The sequence below is a fragment of the Octopus sinensis genome, linkage group LG10 (assembly GCF_006345805.1).
Source record: "Octopus sinensis linkage group LG10, ASM634580v1, whole genome shotgun sequence".
NCBI lineage: Eukaryota > Metazoa > Mollusca > Cephalopoda > Octopoda > Octopodidae > Octopus > Octopus sinensis.
This window is the reverse complement of record NC_043006.1, coordinates 63213115-63239340: the sequence shown is the minus strand read 5'-3', so window position 1 is coordinate 63239340 and position 26226 is coordinate 63213115. Positions and strand designations below refer to the sequence as shown.

General features: G+C 37.6%; 1 protein-coding gene across 7 annotated transcripts in view; it reads right to left on the bottom strand.

Moving 5' to 3' along the window:
- Positions 1 to 26226, bottom strand: part of LOC115216514 (probable G-protein coupled receptor CG31760) — an 895090-nt gene that overhangs the window by 135067 nt on the left and 733797 nt on the right. For all 7 annotated transcript variants that reach the window (XM_036506718.1, XM_036506717.1, XM_036506716.1 and 4 more), the window contains one exon: positions 13366 to 13509. In XM_036506718.1, the coding sequence (XP_036362611.1) occupies positions 13366 to 13509 (144 nt within the window). The remainder of the gene's footprint in view (positions 1 to 13365; positions 13510 to 26226) is intronic.

The window sequence follows — 26226 nt, the reverse complement described above, 5'->3', positions numbered from 1 at the left end:
CTATCTGGGACAGAAGGAGATCCGAATAAAGATAAGTAACATAGCACCAGAAATCAATTTCTGCTGGTTGTAAAATCTGTGGTGCTGGATGATCCTAGAACATCCCAGAAATCCAAAAATCCCCAAAGAACTGGTTTGGAATAAGGTTGGAAATTCTATAGCAAATAAAACCAGAAACTGTAGAGAAAATTTCCGACCTATTAGAAATCCTTGGAGGCCAGCAACTGCGGGTGATCGTGGAAGGAAGGAAACCGGGATGTTACTTCTGTGGCGATTCGGGTCACGTCAGAGTCTATTGCCCGAAGGAAAGAAGGAAAGGGGGAAAACTTAGCCGCAGCAACCACTAACACCACTACAACCACAACAACAGGCACCACAACAAGGGCAGCAGCAGCAACAGCAGAAACAGAAATAACAGCACCAACAGAGACAATTGGGCACAACGGCATTCACAAAAACCACTACAGCGCTGGCAGCAGCTGCAGATACAACAACGACTGGAATGAAAACAACTGCACATCGTCAAACAGAATGCCCAGCAGCAGCAGCAATAACTGCATCACAAACAGCAACAATAACGGCAGAAACAGACAACTCCCCACCAAAAATAATGACAAAACCATTAACAATAGTAAAACAAATACCTGTAGAAGAAATAAAGACCCCCTTCGGTCATGAATGACCATGGGATTGCACCTAGAAAGTTACCCTCCTAGACACAAGTCCGGGCAAGGTTGTTTATGGAAGGCCAGCAGTCGCCCATGCATACCAGCCTCCTCTCTCCACGCCACCAGTGTTATCCAAGGGAAAGACAAAGGTCGATACAGCTTGGCACCAGTGACGTCGCAACTCATTTCTACAGCTGAGTGATCTGGAGCAACGTGAAATAAAGTGCCTTGCTCAAGAACACAACACGCAGCCCGATCCAGGATTCGAGCTCACAACCTCACGATCGTAAGCTCGACGCTCTAACCACTGAGCCATGCGCCTCCCTCTCCTATTTGGACGACAAAAACGACGGCAATAGGAGGGACAGGCGTGGCAAAGAGTCACAGGAAAAGGAAGGAAAAGACAGAAGAGCATAAAACGATAACCAAAAATAGACAGACAGGTACGAGAAAATGGAGGGAACGAACAGTAACAACAGCACACCATGTGTGTAGGACTCACCTACACACACAGGCAACAATAACATCCTCCACCACAACCTCCACAACCATCACAAACACAACATAGCCTACATACACAACAGATGGATTGCATTCCCCAAATGATGATAAACCAGACATTATAAATCTCACGGCTATAAGCACAAAAAATAAAGAATTAATAGAACACATCCACAAACATGGATATTAATGAATTCAATTATGTCATGCCAACCATAATTATACCCGCATAATAAAAATATTCACAGCTACTCAAAGTGACAACAACATTTTGAAATTTAGGTATTTTCAGTTTGTAGGGGACTTTCAAAAGGACCTTAATATCAGACTTTACAAGGAATTATGTCATTCCAACCACAATTATACCCGCACAATAAAAATATTCACAGCTACTCAAAGTGACAACAAAATTTTGAAATTTAGGTATTTTCAGTTTGTAGGGGACTTTCAAAAGGACCTTAATATCAGACTTTACAAGGAACCGCTGGGGAAAACCCCACATCCAACGAGAAGGACGGGGTAGGCACACCCACTCCCCTACGAAGCTTTGGTAAGTGACTCTCTCCTACTTTCACACATTCCCATTATACCAATATGGTATTGCTTAGAGTGGGCAGTAGAAATGTACGCGGCCTGGGGTCATCATGGAAGCAACGTCGCTTGCTCAATGGCCTCAGGTGGCAAAAATTAGACGTAATAGCCGCCAGTGAGACCAGGATCTCGGACACCCGCGCCTTAGCGTTCATTTTCGATGATTATGAGATCTTTGCATCTCTTAGTCGATTGGGAATGGTGGGTGGGGTGGCGATCTGTTCAGAAAAGGCCTGGATCTCGAGATACGGTCGGTCTTCGTGGACCTTGAAGATACCATGGTGGTCATGGACGTGAATGATAACGTGACTGGTCGCTTTGTATGCACTGACCGGAGCGGGACAGCCAGATTTCTTTAGACGCTTCAAAGTCTTTCTTGGGACGTCTCGCTCCTTAGTGCTAGTGGGCGACTGGAACGCTATCTTGGATGCACGTGTGAATTGGGTAGGAATGAGGGATGCGCAAGCCTCGCAAACATGCTCAATCGTTTCCTATCTCAGTCTGGATTTCCCAAATACTTCAATGTGGACGTGGGCAAATAGATAGGGTAATTTGTCGGCCAGCAGATAAAGATAGCATAGGTTTTCCACAATTATGAAGTTGTCAGCTATACGGACCACAAATTGGTGATCTGTATGGTCGACCTAGTCAGGCTGCTTAGGCAGGGTCCCGGGTACTAGAAGCTAAGCATGTCTTTCCCGGTGCACCAAGCTTTCAGAGACCGGATTAGTAACTTAGTCCATCAAAAATTGACGGGTGCAGTCGTCAACAACCGATAATGGGCAACCCTAAAATGGGCGGTTAGAGTAGAAGCTGTAGGATCTAGCAGGGTATTAGTGATAGAGAATACTAGAATAGAAAGAGAATTAGGAAATTAGAAGAGGCATTCAGTAGTGGCATAGCAACCGACGTGCTTGGCAGCGAGATTGGTTCTGAACCAATTCTTCCACTGTTTACATTGTCAGAGCTAGGTAGTGCTCTAAGACACTAGGGAATGAAAGCCGTTCGATGGGTCCGAGTAGGACGAATCTGGCAATCGGCTGGGTCCATTGTGAGGATAGTCCCGCCGCTTTCCTTTGGCCGGGAAAGACAGGCTGTTTTTATTTGCTTGGTGGCCTTAGCAAAAGAGGTTGTGTGATGGACCAGGGTGCAAGGGCTGAAGACAGAGACTTTCCTCTTTAGCCAAACCCTCATAAACCTTTTCAAATTGCATTTGAAAAGGAAAGTGAGGTTGGAGAGGCAAGTTCTGAATCCCTAGCAATTTTGTTAAAATGTTGGTGAATGTCGCAAGAATGGCCCGAGTGAATGGGCCTGCTCTAAGCATACACCTGTTGACAAAGTAGGAAGGGCACTTTCCTTAGTGGTCAGGGCTTTTGTGGACTTGTGGGGTTTTCACTAGCAGTCCTAAGAGGTTTCCCTCTTCTGGGGAATTTTGTTATTTTCGATTTCTGTTTTTGTTTTTCATTGTTTACACGACTTTCATATAACCCCACATTGTATTTGTCCTGTGTTGTCCATAATGTTTTTTTATGTAAACCCTAGTGGTTAATAAAGAAATCATTATTATTGAGTGAGAGAGCAGTGCATGCCATCAAAGTGACACTGGGGTAAACTATACGAAGCCCAGGATACCCATCATGAATATCCGTCTGATAAGGGTACACCAAGCACATGCATCACAACCATATGTGCGCGACATGGTGATCTCATATCAAGATAAACAGCACATGACCTTGCAGGTGGGGCTCAGTTAGAATTTGCTTCTGGTCGAGTAGCCCAATCCACCCAAAAGGTCCCTGAATAAAGATTGTTTAAGGATGTTGAACGAACCACCCATGTTTCCAAAGGTGAATTATCCAAACCTCTAAGAATTCCTTTCAACACACAGCTATGATGCTCTCCTACTACTTCTGATCGTGATCAGAGATGCATATATCGGCGGCTACTAAAGGACATGCTCAACTGGTTAAGGTCAAACATCTGACAAACAAATCTGTGGTATTGAGCAAAATATTTACCTTAGCCCATCTTTTATACCAAGAGAAAACAATGTACATGATAACACCTCCAATCAGTTAAGATCAGAAGACATGAGAGCCACTGCCTGGTATTGCTTCAGGGCAAATATTATCATTATTGTTGTTGTTATTATTATTATTATATTATTATTATTATATTATTATTATTATTATTATTATTATTATTAAGATATGATGATTCACGAAACTTTTCACGAAGGTAAATGAGGAATAAGAAGAGCGTGATACGATTTGTATTAAGAAGAGATTAACACCGTTTATTGAATTCAACAATATTTCCTCGTCGGTTTCAAGATAAAAAATGAGGAAACATTACAAATATGGAATGGAATATCCTGCGTTCTTTTTTTTTTTACACAAAAGAACGTTACTGGTTTTCGCAGAGAAAAAAATGGAGAAAGAAAAAGAAAACAAGGAAGAGAACACTTTATCGAAAGCTTTTTTGCGTAAATGTGATAGAATTCGTCAGTCATTCTGTCTATTCCTCCGGGTTGTGACATTGGCAATTCACAAATATATTTATCCTCATATGAGGATATGAGGACTGAAAGCGCAGTAGAGTCGATACTTTCCGATAACGAGCAAAATTACAGTCGCTTGATGTAAAATCTTCGGCAAGTTCCGCTGAACAGCTGCTGTTGTGCCTCAAGTCATATCTGTACCCATTAAATCTTTCATTTAATTGATATATTTTGCATCTAGCATAAATCAAGTTGTGTTTTGTGCATTTCGCCATGTACCCCAAATGTGAATCCTTATACGTCCCACCTTCTGTATAAACCATAACATTTCTGTTATAATTTGTGATGGAATTGACTTAACACGTTGTTGCACAATAAACAGGGCTTACCTCTCTCGCGATAGCTTTTCGGGGGTACAGCGTTCAGAAACTCTATTAGTAGTTTTATTCAGATTAGAGGTAGTGCTGAAATATGCTGCCAGTTTTCATGCAACATTTTTGGAATGCCAGCGAAATTTCGGTGCTGGTTAATTTCTGAAGGAATTCAATCACAAATTTCATTTTAGCTGCTAAAAGTATGCGTGAAAGTTTGACATGCCTAGCTAATTTTAGCAAGACTGCAAAATTCATTATTATTGTTAAGGCATGAAATTGCGTTTGACCCTCTGGCCGATAACTGATAAGAATTTGGTGACCTTCTGTGTCTGTTACTTGTTTGTTTGTGCCTTTATTATACGTTTTTTTACTTATATATATATATGTATGTATGCATGTGTGGAGGCGCAATGGCCTAGTGGTTAGGGCAGCGACTCGCGGTCGCAGGATCGCGGTTTCAATTCCCAGACCGGGCGTTGTGAGTGTTTATTGAGCGAAAACACCTAAAAGCTCCACGAGGCTCCGGCAGGGGGTGGTGATCCCTGCTGTACTCTTTCACCACTCTTTCTCTCTCTCTTTCTTCTGTTGGCCTGCTCGCTTAGCCAGCGGGGTGGCGTCATTTGAAGGCTAAAACAATGCGAACGCATTGTGACCAGCGATGTGTAACAACATCTGACGGTCTGGTCGGTCACGTGATGTATGCATGTATGTATATATGTATGTATATTTGTACGTGCGTGTGTGCGCGCGTGTATGAATAATATTTAACTGGAGTTAGTGTAAAAATTAACTCCATTTTTTCATCAGGATTTTCGTGTACGAATAAAGATTTGAAATTTGTAACAACTATGACAATTTGCTGGAATCTGCGTGGCGTTTTATCCCCTCTTGATGTCGATATTGTCAATATTAAGTTAGGCACTCGGATCAAACTTAATCGAATTACACGTTCCTGTTGAGCAAGCTTTGGACTATAGAGACAATATATTAAGACTTTTCTGACTAAACACCATCATCAACATGATTATAAATTAGTGTCATACGTTGTGTTATAAGGGTTTAATGATATTTCTCTTAGTACGAAATTGGTCTATTACTATTTCAGACTGAATCGGCAATCTTATTACTGAAACTAGTTACCTGGACTTGATCATTAATATTTTAAGGAATGGTGTTCATTATCAGAATTTAAAGTTCCAGTTTAACAGCTGTTTGCATATTACCGATTCCCTATTTGTGGTAATTCAATGCAGGAATATCCAATTTAGTATTGATAGTTATTTATATGAACCTGTGAATATTAAAAGTTAACAGATAAGTGAAGTTATCCTAAGCTATCAGTTTTATCGTAATTGTCGGTTATCTCTTAAATGTATTTCATCAAATTTATTTATGAATGAATAGTTCCTTTCTATTAGGTTTAACATAGAATACGTTAACATAGAAATACATTTGAAGCTCGAAATAATTACAAACCAAACGCTCATTTTTAATTAACGTCTCTTTTAAGTTCGCCGCTGCATTTTCTTTCTACCAATCTCTCAAAAGAATTTTCTTTCTACTCTCTCTCTCTCTCTCTCTCTCTCTCTTCCGCTCAACCACTCACTCACTCACTCACTCACTCACTCCCTCACTCATTCACTCACTCACTCGCTCACTCACTCACTCACTCACGCACTCACTCACTTACTCACCCACTCCCTCACTCATTCACTCACTCATTCATTCACTCACTCACTCACTCACTCACTCACTCACCCACTCCCTCACTCATTCACTCACTCACTCGCTCACTCACTCACTGACTCACTCCCTCACTCGCTCACTCATTCACTCACTCACTCACAGACACACACACACACACAATTTCTCTCTCTTTCTGTTTGCTTCTTTCTTTCTCTCTCACCCTCTCTCACTCTCTCTTCATGCTCCACGTCTATTTTACAGGTTTCGGTGATCATAGCCATTCATGCCAATGTCTGAAGTTCCTTGATTTTTCTTAGAAAATATGCAGCAGAGATTACTCCGTTGCCAGTCTATTTACGGTTTGCTCTGCTGGTCCCTATTTTTGTGAGTATATCCTCGAAGTGCAGTGCTTGTTTAAAAAAAAAAGCAGTGTGAATGAGTCATATAACATCAGCGTAGGCCCACGCACCTGCGAATCTCTGTGACATGTCTAGCGGGACATCAATCCTCCGAGTTCTGTATGCTATTTATTATATGATATATAACGAAGGCAGCGAGCTGGCAGAATCGTTAGCACGCCGGGCGAAATGCGTAGCCGTATTTCGTCTGCCGTTACGTTCTGCGTTCAAATTCCGCCGAGGTCAACTTTGCTTTTCATCCTTTCGGGGTCGATAAATAAAGTACCGGTTACGCACTGGGGTCGATGTAATCGACTTAGTCCCTTTGTCTGTCTTTGTTTGTCCCCTCTATGTTTAGCCCCTTGTGAGCAATAAAGAAATATATGACACATAACCTGACTTGTTGACGTTTACTCCCTAATCCCTTGAACCCTCAACTCCCGAAATGGAGCCGCAGTTTAATATTTTGCTCAGGATCATCCTTCGCATTATTCTTTCCAGTGTTTTCATTCCTGTTACACTTTCCCCTAGTTAACTGATAATTATTTTGACTTAACAACTGAAAATTGAGTAAGAGGAAAGAAAGAACAAAAAGAAAAGAGAGCGGTGGAAATTACAAAGATTGAAATTACAAAACAAGAATTGAAAAGAATTCGCGAAAATTTATGATGAAGAAGATTTGAAAAAAATCAAATGAAATAAATCATAGCAAGGAAATTAATGTTTATAAGGGTTTAGTTGAATAAATAACAGAGAATGTTTAATTTCGTTTATATTTTTAATTGATCATATTTAAACGACGCCATTTTTACATTATATATATTTTTTCTTTAGCGCTGTTACGAGGTTTGAAGATTGGCAATTAATTTGGAAGCAGTCGAAAACAGATGACGATAATGTCTTGCATAATTTCAGAATCTTAAATGATTTTTCTTCTGCTTCTGTTCAAATACTCGAGGAAAACAACAACAACAAAAAGTCTATATTCATATTTTGTTTAAATTATAAGAAATGTTTTCCATGAAACTGGAGACGGGTGAGTTTATATAACCTGCGTGGAGGAACACCGATAAATTACAGAAGACCACGCATCAAACAACAACAACAACAGCACATACTCACACAAATAGAAATCCCCTCTCGCCCCCGGTCCCTGAAAAAGACATACGAGTTGGCTGACATATTAATTATTTGTCAATATAAAAATTTCGTTTGTTGAGATATAATGCAGCATTGAGCGGGGTTTATAAACAGTCAAATCGATAATTATTTTCAATATCGTGATATGTTGATCAATTATTTTTGTTGTTACTGTTGTTTAGCCCCCAGGTCAGCGGTGACTAGCACTACTTTGGCCAATGTGTCCATATTTTATTTTTAGATGATAGATTTAAGGCGGTTTACCTGCCATTTCTGGTAGGCTTAGAGTATTCTATCTTCGCGAACACTCGGATAAATAATTGATATTGGTGTAAAACTACAAATTCGTATGGGGTGGGTATACAGTCAATTAAAAATCTACCACAGTATAACACTGGTACTCATTTTAACGATACACTATTTATATATATGATATGATATATCTATCATATAATATAATATGATATAGGGCTCCCTTCGGTCATGAATGACCATACAATTATACCTAAAGAGTTCCCCTCAGAGGTAGAAGTCCGGGCAAAGTTTTTCTTATGTAAGACCAGCAGTCACCCATGCATACCAACCTCATCTCTTCACACCGCCGATGTTATCCAAGTTATGTCGTCTTTAGCAAGAATATTTTGGCACCTGTAAAGTCGCAAATATGATAATATATATATATATAATATATATATATATATATATATATGCTCATACTTCCGGTCATTTCATCATGTTCAACCATTAATCTCAACACATTTTCCCTCTCATTCCTTTTTGGCGAAGGGCGTAGGCACGAACCGTCAAAAACTTTACTTGTTTGTTGTCCCCTCACCTGTCTTTGTCTTTTGCTTTTTTTACAGTTGAACCATACACACACGCACACATACACATACATATATATGATTGTGTGTGTGTGTATGTGCGTGCGTATAGATAAAACTTCTAGTTTGACTTCCAAGTTTCGGCTTGTTCGCTATCGTCAGACTCACTTATTTTCATTCTATTTGGTTTTATGTCGTCTTTAGCAAGAATATTTTGGGATATAGTGCCATGTGATATGATAATTAGGTGTCTAGTAGGTAGATTGGGGGAGTAGTTGTTTAGGAAGCAGAGGATAGAGGAGGACAGGAGGTAAATATGTGTTTGTAGGGCGTGGGAGAGGAGTTTCTATTTGGTTTGACGTAGGAAAATTGCTATTGTTTAGAGTTCAGTCAAGCGTTGTTAAGTTCAGGCCATGATATTCTTTGATCAGATTGTTGATGTTTTTGTTGTGTTTTAAGGTTCACATAGGAATATTAGTTGACGAGATTGCTCGGTTCCAAGCATATATCAAAATGAGGTTGGATTAGTTTTGGTCCTGCGAGATTTATATTAATAAATGATTGTAGCAAAGTTTATTGGGATGGTAAGGATTGGTGAGACTATGTTACTTTAAATATTTACTAAGGGTTTTCTAGTCTGTTTCAAGCGTGGTTATTCGTAATTTCATTATTGTAGAGAAATGCATTCACGTAATTCTATGATGTTATTTATGCATCCAGATGAATGTATAAAGATAATGCATTTTTTCGATATGTGTTTCGATCTATAGGGTGTATTAATTTATGTCTAAGTAATTTATAAGCATAGCAATCCATGAATGTACAAATGTATATGCCCATATACATACATGGTAATATCAATAAATACGAGCACATTTCCTCTATTTATAAGAAACCATTAGAGCCATGTTATCAGGTCATCCCATAAGTTCTGTCCGATTTTACCTGCTTTAAAACTGAATGAAATTTAATAATATTTTAAAATGTCTAATGGAATTAAAAGTGATTTTCATGCTTTTGCGTACATTTAAACTAATTAAATATTATTTTATAGAATAATAGAATTAAAATTTCTTTGATTAAAACCATTTCTAACATGGAAGTATCCAAAGAGCATTTGAGGCAAAATGATTTATGAGTACAAAAAAAAAACAAACTCTGCAGCCGAAGCGACTCTCTCTCAGTTTATGGGAAAGAATGCTTGAATGAAAGAACTTGCAGAAGATGGTTTGCAAAATTCAGAAGTGGAGATTTCAGCCTTGAAGATGTAGATCGAACAGGAAGTCCAGTTGAGTTTGATGATAAGCTCCTTGAGACATTACTTGAAGAAAATCCTGCATTATCAGTTGAAGAATTGGCAATAAAGCTTAGTTCAAACCATACAACTGTTCATCGTCATCTTCAACAGCTAGGAAAGGTTCCTAAACTTGGAAAATGGGTGCCTCATGAATTGTCCGAAAGCAACCGCAAGTCCCAAGTTGACATCTGCTCTTCTTTCCATTGACGCGAACTCATTTCACCCTTTTCGTTAGACTTGTGACTGGTGACGAAAAACGGATCTTCTATCGAAATGTTAAATGTCGTTAAACGTCGTAAAAGGGAAAAACCACAACCGAGAAGGGAACTTCATGGGAAAATGGTTCTTCTCGCTATCTGGTGGGATTCCAAAGGAGTAATTCACTTTGAATTGTTACCACCTTATGCAACAATCAATGCTCAAGTCTACTGTCAGCAACTAGAGTTTCTGAACCAAGCTTTGAAGAAAAAAAGACCCGCTTTAGTGTATCGAAAAGGTGTGATGTTTCATCTGGACAATGCGCGACCCCCACACTGCAAAGATCACATCACAGAAGATCGAAGAGCTTGGTTGGGAAAAAAAATCCTCATCCACCTTATTTTTCTTAGGTTGAGATTTAAGCATTTCATGCGATCACACGAATATAGAAACTGGTACTAAATTTATCGACCTCGAAAGAATGAAAGGCAAAGTCGACCTCAGCGGAATTTGAACTCAGAACGTAAAGACAGACGAAATACCGTTAAGCATTTCGCCCTGCGAGCTAACGTTTCTGCCAAGTTTTTTTATCAAAACTACTTTTAGAAAAAAAAATTATGTATCATAATCTCAATGGCTGATAGATACACATAGGGAATACGGTAGAGGCCAATCAATATCAACTAGAAAGAATATCGTGTTTTACTGTATGGTAAGTGATCGAAATCGAAATCAAAAGCTAAGAGATGGCATTCACTGAAGAGTGTTTCTCCCGATAATTCAAGCAATTCGTACTGAATTTCCCTCCTTTATTATTCTCTAATATAAAACACGCCATCTATTTCTGATAGCCGCGGTAGAAAAAAAAAGAAAAAAAAACTGTTTTGGAGAAAAGGAGTTATTATTATATAAATCTAATGCCCTTCTTCAGTGTTATTTGTGACGTAACTGAAATAAAGCATTTATAAAAGGAGAGTGAAATTAGGTTATGAACTTTTATGTTGTGCTATTTGCACTGTTCACAAAATGTACACAGCCCGTCTCTCAACAGTACTTATTTACGACAAAGGAGATCGGATCAGCTGAAGTTATATTTTTACCCATCAAAGAGTGTCTGAAGGTATAAGAACTGCCAAACTGCTCGATCGCTGGTTGCTGGCTGTCTTGCTGACTCAATTATAACTTATAGGAGGAAGAATCAGAAGTCATTCCTAATACTTCCGTTTATTATTGCACACAGTTTCATAAAGCATATCACTTAGAGGAGAAAAGGATTACCTCATATCTATTTTAAGGACCTGTGAGACCAAGAACTTGGGCCGAATGTTTTCAACAGAAAATATTCCACTTAAGACACCTAAGAACCAAGATGTGGTGTTTAAATAGGCCGATGGATTAAATCCACTACACGAAAATAGGAACATCTACTCTGACGGAATTCCAACCAGTTTACATCTACAAAATTCCATTCTAGGTCGATCCGAACATGTAGTTGGAGACCCTTTCCCAAAGTATCACATTGTAAGATCGTACCCGAACTATGCAGTTGTGAAATGAACTTCTTATCCATACGGCCATACTCGGTAAGAAAGTTTATAGCAGTTTTGTTAAGTGGAAAATCTATGCATTGTTATAGAATGAGTTTTAATATTTTTACTAAATGCCTCGGTTATCTGCATACAAGTTTCAATTCAGGTTGTACTATCTCACGTTACAATTGCCTCAGACAAATGCCCAATCATTACATAGTCAACTCGAATCTCTGTGACCACGCAATAAATTTTTGATTTTCTCTTGAAAGATTGATGTTTTTTTTCAGAGTTCTTCTTTGAAATTTATGCCAGTAGCTTAATATTTTCTAAATATTTTCTAAATCTTATTCTTTTACTGGTTACGCATAGTAGATACTGCCAAGAAACCACTTCGCATGAACAATCTTTTTCATTCAATTTTAAAAGAAGCTAAGAAAACCCTCAAGTTTGTGTTTTATACCATTGTATACCAAATCGCTATATGAACTTGTCTGTGAAAATTCTATCATCTCTGATCTGGGATGTAAATATCATTATAATGTATGTCAATAATGAATTTAAAATTCTATCTCGTATAAATATTAGTAGACGAGAAGGAACAAACGAACAGACAATCTAATTCAGTACTAGAGTAACGTCTCCTTTAATGAAGATAAGTCGATTGGAATAATGATTTATTTTCAAATTAATTAATTTGACGATAAAGCGGTGCATCTGTAGTATCGAAGCGAACTAGTGAAAAGCTATGTGGCCACATTACGAAAATGTTAAGCTTTTATATGTGTGAAGTTATTTAATAAGCCGTAAACACGTTTTATTATGTTTATCCCACACAAGTTAATTAAGATATGATTATGTTGGTATGAGAAAGTTCTGTTTCTAATATTGGTGTCTTCGAATCTACAATAATTCTCTCTTTTATAAAAGACTGGGTTATACAATGAAATATGAATTGATCAGTGTTTATTTAATTAAAAACACATTCAATTAAAAAGTATTGTATCAGAGTTATTAAAGTGTACGTTCTGTTGGCCCAAGATTCGTTATTTCATATCCTATCAACATTACTTGGCTTTGCCCTTCGTAAAGATTGCCCAGTATTTACATCAATAAAATTCATATTAAATCAATGCACCAATTAATGTTTAATTAATTCGTGTTTTGTTATCTTGTAGTATTGGGAAATAAAACCAAGATTGACCATGTGATAGAATATTTCTTGAAGTAGAGCAGAAATATATTTCAACTGCCAGCTGTTTTGGAAGCTAATTTAAGCTTTAAGAATGTGATCTGCAGAATTTATAGCAACTCTAGTTGATGAAGAAAGAAAAACATTATTTACTTGATAACACAATAAGTTAACGGATTTCATTGGCAAATAAGTCCGATAAATTCAACAAAAGGGCGAGGTTGTGAATTAAGACGTATACAAGATATTGTTATAAGATAATACTATCATATACCGCTTAGCTATAATTCACACACACACACACACACCACACACACACACACACACACACACACACACACACACACACACACACGCACACATACACACACACATACACACATACACTTCTATATTATATATAATGTATATGGTATATAATAGTAGGATTATAATAATATATAAGAAATTGTAAGTGATATACTTACTCTCTTTGCCTTTTCGTATTCGTGTTCTACATCTGTACCGAAGAAATATCTATGTTCCGCTGTAACATTGGGAAAGTAGAAAGAATCTTTGCAAACACATCGGTAGGAACCTCTTCGAAAACCGAGTCCTCTGATGGGAATACACTAGGCAGAATAGAAAAAAGTCACTATAAGACATACACCGTAACTTTAGGATATTACATAAACATGAGTAGGTAAAAAATTAAACGCACTCTTCCTTATGCAATTTAATAAAAAAAAGTAAAACAAAAAAGCAGTAGTTCAACAATTACACAGTTTTTCGATTCACTCTCCTTACTTTTCGATACATTTCTTTTAGTGGTCCACAAGCTTGCTTATTCCATTGAAGAAGGTTTTTCGGCAGGTTGCGCATCCATTTATTCAACGCGTCCTGTGCTTCTTCGTCCGTAGCAAATCGACCACCGTGTAAAGGATGTTTGGGCGCTGTCCAAAGAGGGTGAAAGCGGAAGGAGCGAGATCTGGACGGACTTTATGCAGGGCAATTCAGCAACTCGAAACCCAGTTTTTTCAGTAGTTTCAACGGTGTGGGCGACTGCATGTGAGAATGCATTGTCCTGCAACAAAAGTTGTTTTAACAATAGACCTCGGCGTTTGGTGCAAACTGATGGTTTCAGTTTGTTGCTCAGCATTTCACTGTAGCCTACTCTGGTGATTGAATTTAAATTCTCGCTTGAGTTTCCGGGTGTTTCCACTCCATACTCTGTTTTTTGAATTCTGGTTCGAAGTGATGGACCCAGATTTAATTTCCTGTGACTACTCTCTTCTAAAACGCTTCGCCTTCATCGTTGTAGTGGTCGGGTAAGCGGTGTCTTGGCACCACTATCGATCTCGCAAAGACTTTACGGAAGCAAAGCTTGCCGTGGATGATTTCTAATCGACTAGTTTTCAGAGAACATGCCACTTCATCGTTGGCCACTCGCCGATTCGCCAGAAACATCACTCGAACTTGTTGAATTTTCATGTCAGTGATGGTAGTTGATGGATGTCCTGCTCCCTCTTTGTGCTTTAGGCTTGTGTTCCAGACATGCTATATCTGAAAAAAATAGACGGGATGGTCGAAGGTCATGCCTGGAACGTCCTTGCGTAAAGCCTGCTCGATCAAATGTAACTGAAGGTAAGCAACAACAATAAGAATAATTTCTACTGATATATATATAACACGAATGTCACAAAATGTTCTTTTATAATACTATTCTATAAATTAATTTCTACATACGAATTCTCTCTTCCGAAGAAGGCAATTATAAAAAATAATACAAACTCAAAACAATACAAAACATATAATGTTCTTATATAATATCTTCTTTTATAAGAACTTGATATAAAATTTGCTTAGAGAGTGAGGTGGGGTTGGTGAACACGAGTTTCTCAATTTCATTAACTTTCAGTAGAAACTACTATAGTCGTTGGCGTGTGAAGTAATTCCAATTTTGAATAGAAACTCACTCGCAGTTTTGTGTCATCGTCAACATTTCACACTCTATAGTGTCTAAAGCTGAAATAGAAAATATATATTTTATGATTTAAGCAGAAATACTTCTAGGAAAGGCTCTGCTTCATTCTCTCTACCATTTTCTCTCTCCCACCCCTTTATATACACACACACACACACACACACACACACACACACACACACACACACACACACACACATATATATATATTAGAAGGTTTGGAGATGATGTACAGGTATTATATATTAGAAGAAATGAGGTACTCAGAAATCTGGATGGTTTTATATTTACAGATATTTATTAGTATGTTACATGTTTTTATAAATCATATATCATATATATAGCGCTTTCGTCAACTCTAGTGGATTTTTCAAACTGAACTTTTGCATTAATTTTGACTCTTTTTATAGTATTATTGAGTGTGTAGTGGTGGGAAGAGATAAAAGATAATACAAGAGGGTGAGGAATGGGGAGAAAGTGAGAGACCGTGTGTGCGTGTGTATGTGTGTGTGTGCATGTGTGTGTGTTTTTGTATCTGAAACTAGTGTTAAAGAAAAAGAAGGAAAGGAAGAAGAAGGAGAGAAAGAAGAAAAAATTGTTGATATCTTTGCAGCTGGTCAGTCTGTCAATAATAAGCGATTCTTGGCTTTTAGCAATGGCAAACCCAGTTGGTCACTCCAAGTGGGACAAAATCTCACTTTTCAAAAAATTGTCTGGATTTTTTCTTCTTTCTCTCCTTCTCCTTCCTTTCTTTCTTTTTCGTTAACACCCCTTTCAGTCTAAGCTTAGATCATTTGACTCCTTTGTAAGAAATCTAGCCAATGTGTACGACAACAAAGACAAAAATCGGAGAACATGATACACAATTACGAATACAGACAACAAGAAATAACAACAGGTGTCTTTCGATTGGGAACGAATCAAATTGAGAACGATTTTAAAGCTTCATTTAGAACTCGTTGCTATAATACGATTTAGTAAGTCTGGTTAGTTATGCTTAAAATAATGTAGTGGTTCGCCAATCAGCAAATTTGTAAATTTGCACGTGAAATTCTATATGTTTAATAATGTTTTTACGCAAACCTTCTCCGCCTTTTTTCGTCACTGGTTGATTCGGTTTCACTTTATTAAAGACTGCCATATCGAATTTCTATCATTCTGCGAACAACTTTCGAAAAAGCGCCTTTCATTACTATGAAACGAAAAACGTTTTTCCCTTCATAGTAATGAAAGGCGCTTTTTCGAAAGTTGTTCGCAGAATGATAGAAATTCGATATGACAGTCTTTAATAAAGTGAAACTGAATCAACCAGTGACGAAAAAAGGCGGAGAAGGTTTGCGTAAAAACATTATTAAACATATAGAATTTCACGTGCAAATTTACAAATTTGCTGATTGGCGAACCACTACATTATTTTAAGCATAACTAACCAGACTTACTAAATCGTATTATAGTAACGAGTTCTAAATGAAGCTTTAAAATCGTTCTCAATTTGATTCGTTCCCAATCGAAAGACACCTGTTGTTATTTCTTGTTGTCTGTATTCGTAATTGTGTATCATGTTCTCCGATTTTTGTCTTTGTTGTCGTACACATTGGCTAGATTTCTTACAAAGGAGTCAAATGATCTAAGCTTAGACTGAAAGGGGTGTTAACGAAAAAGAAAGAAAGGAAGGAGAAGGAGAGAAAGAAGAAAAAATCCAGACAATTTTTTGAAAAGTGAGATTTTGTCCCACTTGGAGTGACCAACTGGGTTTGCCATTGCTAAAAGCCAAGAATCGCTTATTATTGACAGACTGACCAGCTGCAAAGATATCAACAATTTTTTCTTCTTTCTCTCCTTCTTCTTCCTTTCCTTCTTTTTCTTTAACACTAGTTTCAGATACAAAAACACACACACATGCACACACACACATACACACGCACACACGGTCTCTCACTTTCTCCCCATTCCTCACCCTCTTGTATTATCTTTTATCTCTTCCCACCACTACACACTCAATAATACTATAAAAAGAGTCAAAATTAATGCAAAAGTTCAGTTTGAAAAATCCACTAGAGTTGACGAAAGCGCTATATATATGATATATGATTTATAAAAACATGTAACATACTAATAAATATCTGTAAATATAAAACCATCCAGATTTCTGAGTACCTCATTTCTTCTAATATATAATACCTGTACATCATCTCCAAACCTTCTAATATATATATATGTGTGTGTGTGTGTGTGTGTGTGTGTGTGTGTGTGTGTGTGTGTGTGTGTGTGTATATAAAGGGGTGGGAGAGAGAAAATGGTAGAGAGAATGAAGCAGAGCCTTTCCTAGAAGTATTTCTGCTTAAATCATAAAATATATATTTTCTATTTCAGCTTTAGACACTATAGAGTGTGAAATGTTGACGATGACACAAAACTGCGAGTGAGTTTCTATTCAAAATTGGAATTACTTCACACGCCAACGACTATAGTAGTTTCTACTGAAAGTTAATGAAATTGAGAAACTCGTGTTCACCAACCCCACCTCACTCGCTAAGCAAATTTTATATCAAGTTCTTATAAAAGAAGATATTATATAAGAACATTATATGTTTTGTATTGTTTTGAGTTTGTATTATTTTTTATAATTGCCTTCTTCGGAAGAGAGAATTCGTATGTAGAAATTAATTTATAGAATAGTATTATAAAAGAACATTTTGTGACATTCGTGTTATATATATATCAGTAGAAATTATTCTTATTGTTGTTGCTTACCTTCAGTTACATTTGATCGAGCAGGCTTTACGCAAGGACGTTCCAGGCATGACCTTCGACCATCCCGTCTATTTTTTTCAGATATAGCATGTCTGGAACACAAGCCTAAAGCACAAAGAGGGAGCAGGACATCCATCAACTACCATCACTGACATGAAAATTCAACAACGTTTTTCCCTTAAAGAAATATATTATCAAGGGCCACACTTTATCAAAATTTTATTTCAAGATAGAAATAAAAAGAAAATAAAGACAGTTTTCAAATACTTTTTAATTTCCCATAAAATTTCTCCGTAAATCACTGCAATTCCCCAAATATATATAACAGTTGATAAATAAAATTCTGAAACTCTTTTAGTATAGTTTATGCAGAAAAGTCAGGACAACGCAAAGAAGAACGGCTTTAATTAAAAAGTTTTTGCTCAAACACAACAGGACAACGTTATAGAAGACGAAAGTGAAACCTTATCATTGGCTGGGTGGGATGGTAGCATAATTTTCATTCTAAAGTGCTTGTCTAAAGTTTGGAATGTTAACTGCAATTTGACTTATGTGGAAATAAAGTGATGAGCAAGGATCGAAGTTTAGAGGCGTCTGCTACTCTAAGGTTTACGGTGGTATGGTACTGATGTGCTGATAAGGAACCTCACTGTACATACATACATACTTGCATATATATAGTCTTAGTATATACACATATATATCCACATATGTATGCATATATACATACATACGTACATACATATATTGTGAATACAATGAACAACCCATTATAAAAGATGAAAAAAATAACACATGTGGGACACGATGTGACTTGTGCATGTGTAAAAATGCATAAATACTTACATGCATATATCTATATATATATATATGTGTGTGTGTGTGTGTATGAGAACCCAATAAGGTTCAAAAATTGATTATGGTTTTCTCAGTCTTCTCTTCTCTTCTACTTGTTTCAGTCATTTGACTGCGGCCATGCTGGAGCACCGCCTTTAATCGAGCAAACTCGACCCTGGGACTTATTCTTTGTAAGCCCAGTACTTATTCTATCGGTCTCTTTTGCCGAACCGCTAAGTGACGAGGACATAAACACACCAGCATCGGTTGTCAAGCAATGCTAGGGGGACAAGCACAGACACACAAACATACACGCACACACACACACACACACACACACACACACACACACACACACATATATATATATATATATACATATATACGACGGGCTTCTTTCAGTTTCCGTCTACCTAATCTACTCACAAGGCTTTGGTCGGCCCGAGGCTATAGTAGAAGACACTTGCCCAAGGTGCCACGCAGTGGGACTGAACCCAGAACCATGTGGTTGGTAAGCAAGCTACTTACCACACAGCCACTCCTGCAGAGAAATGGCTAAAATTTGCCATGTTTATAATTATACCATATATTACATAAGCTATGCATGGCCATCCCTTCATAAGATGCCCGGTTCTCCTGAATATACTTGGAAGTTATCGATCAGATAGCAATGTTTGATATGTTGTAACAATAACAAGTTAAAGGGAAATGGCGTGTCATTTGGTCGGTAGTAAAGGTGTTCAGAAGTCTGGGAATTCAAAGGGTTATGATGGCTCTTTGGAACGTCGTTTGCATTTAGCTTCTACTTTAAAACAGATGTCTTAAAAAGTTGCTTTTAATGGCAGAGTCGTTAGCAGGCCGGGCAAAATGTCTTTGTCGACTTACTTTTTACCCTTTCGGGGACTATAAAATAAATCCTGGGGCCGAAGTAATCGACTTATTCCCGCCCACAAAATTGCTGGGTTTGTGCAAAATTTGAAACCATAGAATATCCATCAAAAAAGATAAAACCCTCCGGAAAGAATATACGAGATAATTAAGCAGAGATGTAGAGAGATAGTTACACAGGGAGAGAGAGAGAGAAGAGAGAGAGAGAGAGAGAGAGAGAGAGAGAGAGAGATAGAGATAGAGAGAGAGAGAGAGAGAGGGAGAAAGCTAATGTAGAAGTCTATGAAAGAAGAAGATAAAATACTGAGTCGAAGAGGAAAAAAGGAAATGTACCGAGTTAAATTGATAGCTTTTTGATAAAATGGTTTAGCAGTTAATTAGAATTACTTGTGACATCAGCAATCATATTTGTTAAAAAAATATGCTAATCTTTATTAGAAAGAAGGAATTAAAACTGAAAAACCTCTCCGCCAGAGAAAGTGAAAAGTAGTAGCTACCAACAAAAGAAAATAATTTTGGAAGAACATTGAGCGGAAGACAGCATTAATATTTCTTAGATTTAGTTTTAGTTGATTTGCATATAAATCTCTTTCAGCGTTGTATTGAGTAAGACAATGTAGATTAATGGGATAACAGTGAAAGGGGAAAATGGTAGCGAGTGAAACACAATGTCCAATGGTTATTTTTGACAGGATTTTAAAAGTGTGTTGAAATGCTACCAACACCAAGTTTACTTTACTTTACTCTGGTTTGATGAATAAAATACTATTGATAGACTAGAATCGATATTACCGATTATACCCCTTCCCTGTAAATATGTTACCAATTGGCAGTGCACACATGCACACACACACACACACACACATACACACACAGACATACAGGGTGGGGTTGAAAATTTGTAAGCGGGCAAAATTAGTAATTTATTTCTCGTTATTTTCACTTCGCCTGTTTGAAACCATTACATTGCAAGTATCACCATTTGTATAGTTGAATCATCTTTGGAAGTAAAAATTGGTCAGCATAGATTTTGTTGAAGTTGAGAGAGTCTGAAGGATAGACAGGTGGTAGATCCTCTTTTATTTCAAGAAATTTTTCCTTAGCTTTAACCCGATTGTAATTGAGGCTGCTAATAAAATATCTTTTCTCTGTTGAATACTAATTCAATTTTACCCACACTAATGTCTAATTTGATAATTTTCAATTTTCAAAAAGTGATGTCTAAACTGGTGCAAAATGATTAATGACTAATTTTAATAATTTCTTCTCTTCAGCTGCATGGCGCATAGATATATCAAAAGTGGAGGCGCAATGGCCCAGTGGTTAGGGCAGCGGACTCGCGGTCATAGGATCGCGGTTTCGATTCCCAGACCGGGCGTTGTGAGTGTTTATTGAGCGAAAACACCTAAAAGCTCCACGAGGCTCCAACAGGGGATGGTGGTGATCCCTGCTATACTCTTTCACCACAACTTTCTCTCACTCTTACTTCCTGTTTCTGTTGTACCTGTATTTCAAGGGGTCGGCCTTGTCACTCTCTGTGTCACGCTGAATATCCCCGAGGACTACGTTAAGGGTGCACGTATCTGTGGAGTGCTCAGCCACTTACACGTTAATTTCACGAGCAGGCTGTTCCGTTGATTCGGATCAACCGGAACCCTCATCGTCGTAACCGACGGAGTGCTTCCCAGATATATCAAAAAGAGAGCCAGATTGTAATCTTTTCAATGATAACTCTTCAAACTGCAATGGCCGCTTGATTTTGAAATTTCCATCTCACGGTTTGCTTCTGGTACAGGCTTTCCTGAACTTCAGCATATACGGTTTCAGTAGCCTTTCTTGCTTTGTGGAGCTCGTCGATATCCGCGGTCTTCCGGAATGTTTCTTGTAGACATTCTGAACAGTTCCATCCGCTTTAAGCTCACTTCTAATTAGAATGACGGTAAGTCGCGCAGGTGGATCTGTTCGAAAGCCCCTCCTCATTGTCCGCGTTTTCAAACTTCCTGTGGTAGCTAGGCACAAATTTCCTTTCTTCAAAGCTCGGTTATTTCCCATGAGTTAGATCTAAAAAGAAATGACAACTGAGTTATCAGGTATCAAAGTGTGTATAATTTCTTTGAGATTACCATATGTGTGTGTATGTGTGTGTGTGTGTATGTGGGTGTGTGTGTGTGTGTGTGTGTGTGTGTGACTGTGTGTGTGTGTGTCGTAAGAAGCTTGCTTTCCAACCACATGTTTCAGGTTCTCTCTCACTGCGTAGCACCTTGGGGAAGTGTCTTTTACGATAGCCTCGGGTCGATCAAAGCCTTGTGAGTGGATTTGGTAGATGGAAATTGAAAGAGGCGCTTCACATGTATGTATGCATGTATGTATGTATGTATGTATGTATGTATGTATGTTTGTATGTATATATGTATATGTATATGTGTGTGTGCGTGTCTTTGTGTCTGTGTTTGTTCTCCCTTCACCGCTTGACAACCAGTATTGGTGTGTTTACGCCCTCGTAATTTAACAGTTCGGCAAAAAGAGACCGACAGAATAAGTGCCAGGCTTATAAATAAATCCTCGAGTCGATTTGCTCGACTAAATAAGCCCTTCAAAGCTGAATATGAAAGAATAATATCAGAGTGGTGAAATTTTCCATGCATTAATTTTAAGCCCTTTTTATTAATAACTACATTATTTCTTTCCAGGTAAACTGACACCTGACTGTTCAAAGAATATTTATATGTGACTAGTAGCAACTTCTCTTGAAAATAGACACAATATGTCATCGTGGTTTTGTCAAGTATCTACAGAAAAAGAGTTTAGCCCTATAGATGTTAACGCTGATGGATGACGCGTCAGCTTTATCAACAGTGCAAAAGTGGGCAGTTGAATTTACGAAGGATAAGGAGAGTCTTGGAGATGACCCAAGGCTTGGACCTCTTGCAACTGCCGCCACCAATAAAAATGTTGACCGTATCCACACATGATGATGGATGACAGATGATTGACTGCGTTATCAGCATATCCTGTCATAGAGTTGAGAATGTTCTGCACAACGAACTTGGCATAACAAAGGTTTCTTCTGGGTGGATGCTACGTTTTCTGACATCTTATAAAAAGCGCACTAAGCTGATCACATCACGTGAAAATTTGACATTATTTGAGATCAGCTGGTTCCCTAGAAAGGGTCAGGATGAGTGTTGGGTTCATTTCTTTGAGCGACAGACATACTATGCAATGGAAACCCCTTCCTCACCTGCTCCAAAGAAGGCGCATTTCGTCTTCATGGAAGGTGATGACCTCAGATTTTTGAGATGCAACAAGCATTGCGTTTATTGACTATTTTTCAAAAGGGCCACACCATCAATGGAGAGTACTACACCCACTTGCAGAGGCAGTCACCAAAGGCTGTCATGACCAAATGCTGAGGAAAACTGAAGAAAAGGGTCTTGTTTTATCAGGACAATACTCCAGCAGAGAAGTCCTTGGTTTTGATGGCTATTGTGCGTGATTGTGTCTTTGAACCGCTTGATCACTGTCCCTGTTCTTCTGATTTGACCCCATCTGATTATCATTTAGTCCCCAACAAGAAACGATACTTGACTGGGAAGCAGTATCACAGTGATAATGATGTCATATCTACTGTTGCTACCTGTCACTTTAAAAGTCTTTTTGAACAGTCAGGTGTCAGTTTGTAGGGAAAAAAGAATGCAGTTGTTAATAAGATGAGTTGAAATTAATGCATGCAAGATTTAACAGCTCTAGCATCACTCCTTTATAGTCAGCATATGAACTTTTCAGCCCAGCCTCGTACATACACACATACACACACACGCACACACATGCACGCACACGCACACACATACACACACACGCACATGCACGCACACGCAAGCACATTCGCACGCACACACAATATATACATTACACATACAGAGACACACACAAACACATCATACATACACAGACACCAGTCAACCCTTCCCTTCGTCTCTCACACATACAACTAAGACTTACTTGCAGGTGCTTACTTCTCTCCTTCTTTCCTTTAATGTATGGTCGATATTTTGCTCAACTTCGAAGACCTCCCCCTAAGCTCTTCTACTATTAACCATATAACCCATCCAGCTCTAATATGCAGACTCGTTGGAACAGCATTCAAATACCAATGCGAAACGTTCATGTTTTCCTTTTTAAACAGCTTTAAACACTGATTTTATTTTGCTTAAATATAATGTATTTTTATTTCCCTGGGTTGGTTCCGTCAACACAGTTCCATGACTGGATCCCAGAGATCAGGATTTTATAGTAAACAATCCACAAATTTCTTGTTGATATGTAGTTCCATGAAATTCACATATGAGTTCCTTCTACCTTAATTGCATTTGAGAAAACAAATATTGGGATCTTCTCGGTTTGAACGGCAGTTTTTCCTAGCGGTGTCATATGAAATTGTCACCCATAATTATGACCCTAGTATCGATCTATTGCATTTCTATCTGTTTTAGGGTTAGGGTTGGGGGTGGGGGAAGGGTATCTTTTTTTCTTCACAAATGTAAATAAACCCAATCTGTTTCTTAAACGAGGGACATATGCATACCACACAGAATGTTTTTTTTTTTACCTCAATGGACGTAATTGATTGGTTGAAATTGCAGAAATTGAAGAAAAAAACAACAAATATCTTACAAACTATAGAATTTTCTCAATAAAGCCAAGAGAAAAAGATGTTTGATAAACACATTCTACCAGTAAACGAAGTTAAACATTTTTTAGTTACTTAAAAATTATGATAAAACTGCCGTTCAAACCGAAAAGATCCAAATATTGTTTTATAATCTACTGCAATTCACAATTGCACAGATGTCATTAATAAGGATCTATAACATTTTATTGAGCAGCTTTGATATTGAGATTTGGACCATTGCTAACGGTAGTGAAGGCCATTCCCAATTTTGGAGAGAATTACACATACTTTTCTTTGAGAGATTAAAAGAATACTATTTCATTCAACATATTGTTATGATTTTGTACGGATCGTCTTCGTTGATTTAGATAAAATAATCTTTTGGTGTAAAAGACTGTTTCTTATCACAGCATATGAACAGTTCTTTACTTCATATAATTTTATATATTTTAAAATGATGCGCTGTAGTTGTCCCCGCGCTTGTAAAGAAAAATACATGAATTAACAACTAAAATTTCCTGTTATGACAAAATTATATAATTTATAACATGAATAAAGTTTCATAGATTTGAATAATATTTTTCTTATTCTGTGTATTTGTATTAATATTTTACTTTGAATTACTTGAAAAATTTTTTTGGCAATTTGCCATTAATACAAAGTTTATGTATTTCATATTCTGTAAACATTAGTTTTGAAAGTTTCTTCCCAAATATCTTTCAGAGAACTGCTTGTCGAGATAGTAAAATATATTTGTGCAGTTTCTAAACTGAATCTTTCTTTCTACACTTATTTCAGTATGAGAAATGCCAAAGCAATCTATATTGTATCAAGAGTATTCTTTGCATTATCTGTTTACTATAAATTCAAAGTGTGAAGAATTTTCTAATAACATTATAGCATTCTTCCTAAAGCAAATCTTTCATAATTCTATGAAGGATCTTACAAATTCACTTTAGTTGATTGCTTCCAACTCGCATGTTAATATAAGTGCAATAAAACCTGTCATTTGACATATTAACACATTATATATAACTATATTTCACCACCACTTGAGACAAAAAGAATGGTAATTATTATTATAATATATATATCTTACCATACACAACTTTTTGAGTGTAGGTACAGTCGGTTAATTAACGGAAAGAAGTTTTACGAGGTATTTAGGTACATTTCTTTACGTTCTACGTTCAAATTATACTGGAACCAAGACTAGAACTATCTGAATGTTTGACACTTAATATACAAATGTTTAAATTTCTCAGTTTGAAATTGAAAACCCTAGCCATAAGATCATTCCTGTAAATGAAAGGATCTCGTCTGGAATTTATTTCTATTTGCAGTTGCAGGTGAAAGTAGTGAAAAGTTCTCAGCAGTCAAAATAGCGAGCGTATGCCATTGCATGTTGCGGTTCTTCGTGCGTGGTTTGAGAACTACGAGTAAAAGAATACAAACATAATCAAGCTTTCCTCCAGATACATCATTATTAATTGTGTCTCGTAAGTGTAGGTAAGAGTCTGTCCTCAACTCCTTTCGATGAGTTTTAATGTAACAAAATTTCTCAGACTGTATTTAGTAAACAAGATCCACTGGCGGAAGAAACGTGTATGAGTGTATATGTATGTGCGAGAAAGAGAGGGAGGAAGAGAGACCGTGCATGTATTTATTTGTATATTTTACTATAGCTCCGGTTTGACCAATGCCTTGTTAATGAATTTGGCAGACGGAAGCAGTAGAAACTCGTCTTGCACACACACACACACACACACACACACTCAGCAGGCAAGTGATACTAACAGCGTGGATTAGTAATGATGGGTTTTCTGGCAAAGAGCACCACAATTAATGGGATATATTATGCTTCTCTGCAGTAGAAATTGCAAGACGCCATCCAAGTAGAGAGGCATGGGCATGCTGACCAAAGTAGCTCGCCTCCTTCAAGATAACGCCCGAGTTCACAATGAGCATGTTTCCCAGATGAAAGCATACTCCTGCGGCTTCCTCATCCCACTCACTCTCCCGACCCCGCACTATCTGACTTCCACCTCTTTCCAACCATGAAGTCTTTTTTGAAGAGGAAGCGCTTTTCGGATGATGAACTTATTTCCAGGGTAAATTCTTGGCTCCAAACGCAACCTACTGACTTCTACAGATGAGGTCTTCACAGTCGCATAAATCTATAGGAGAAGTGTGTCATTATTAGTGGTGGCTATG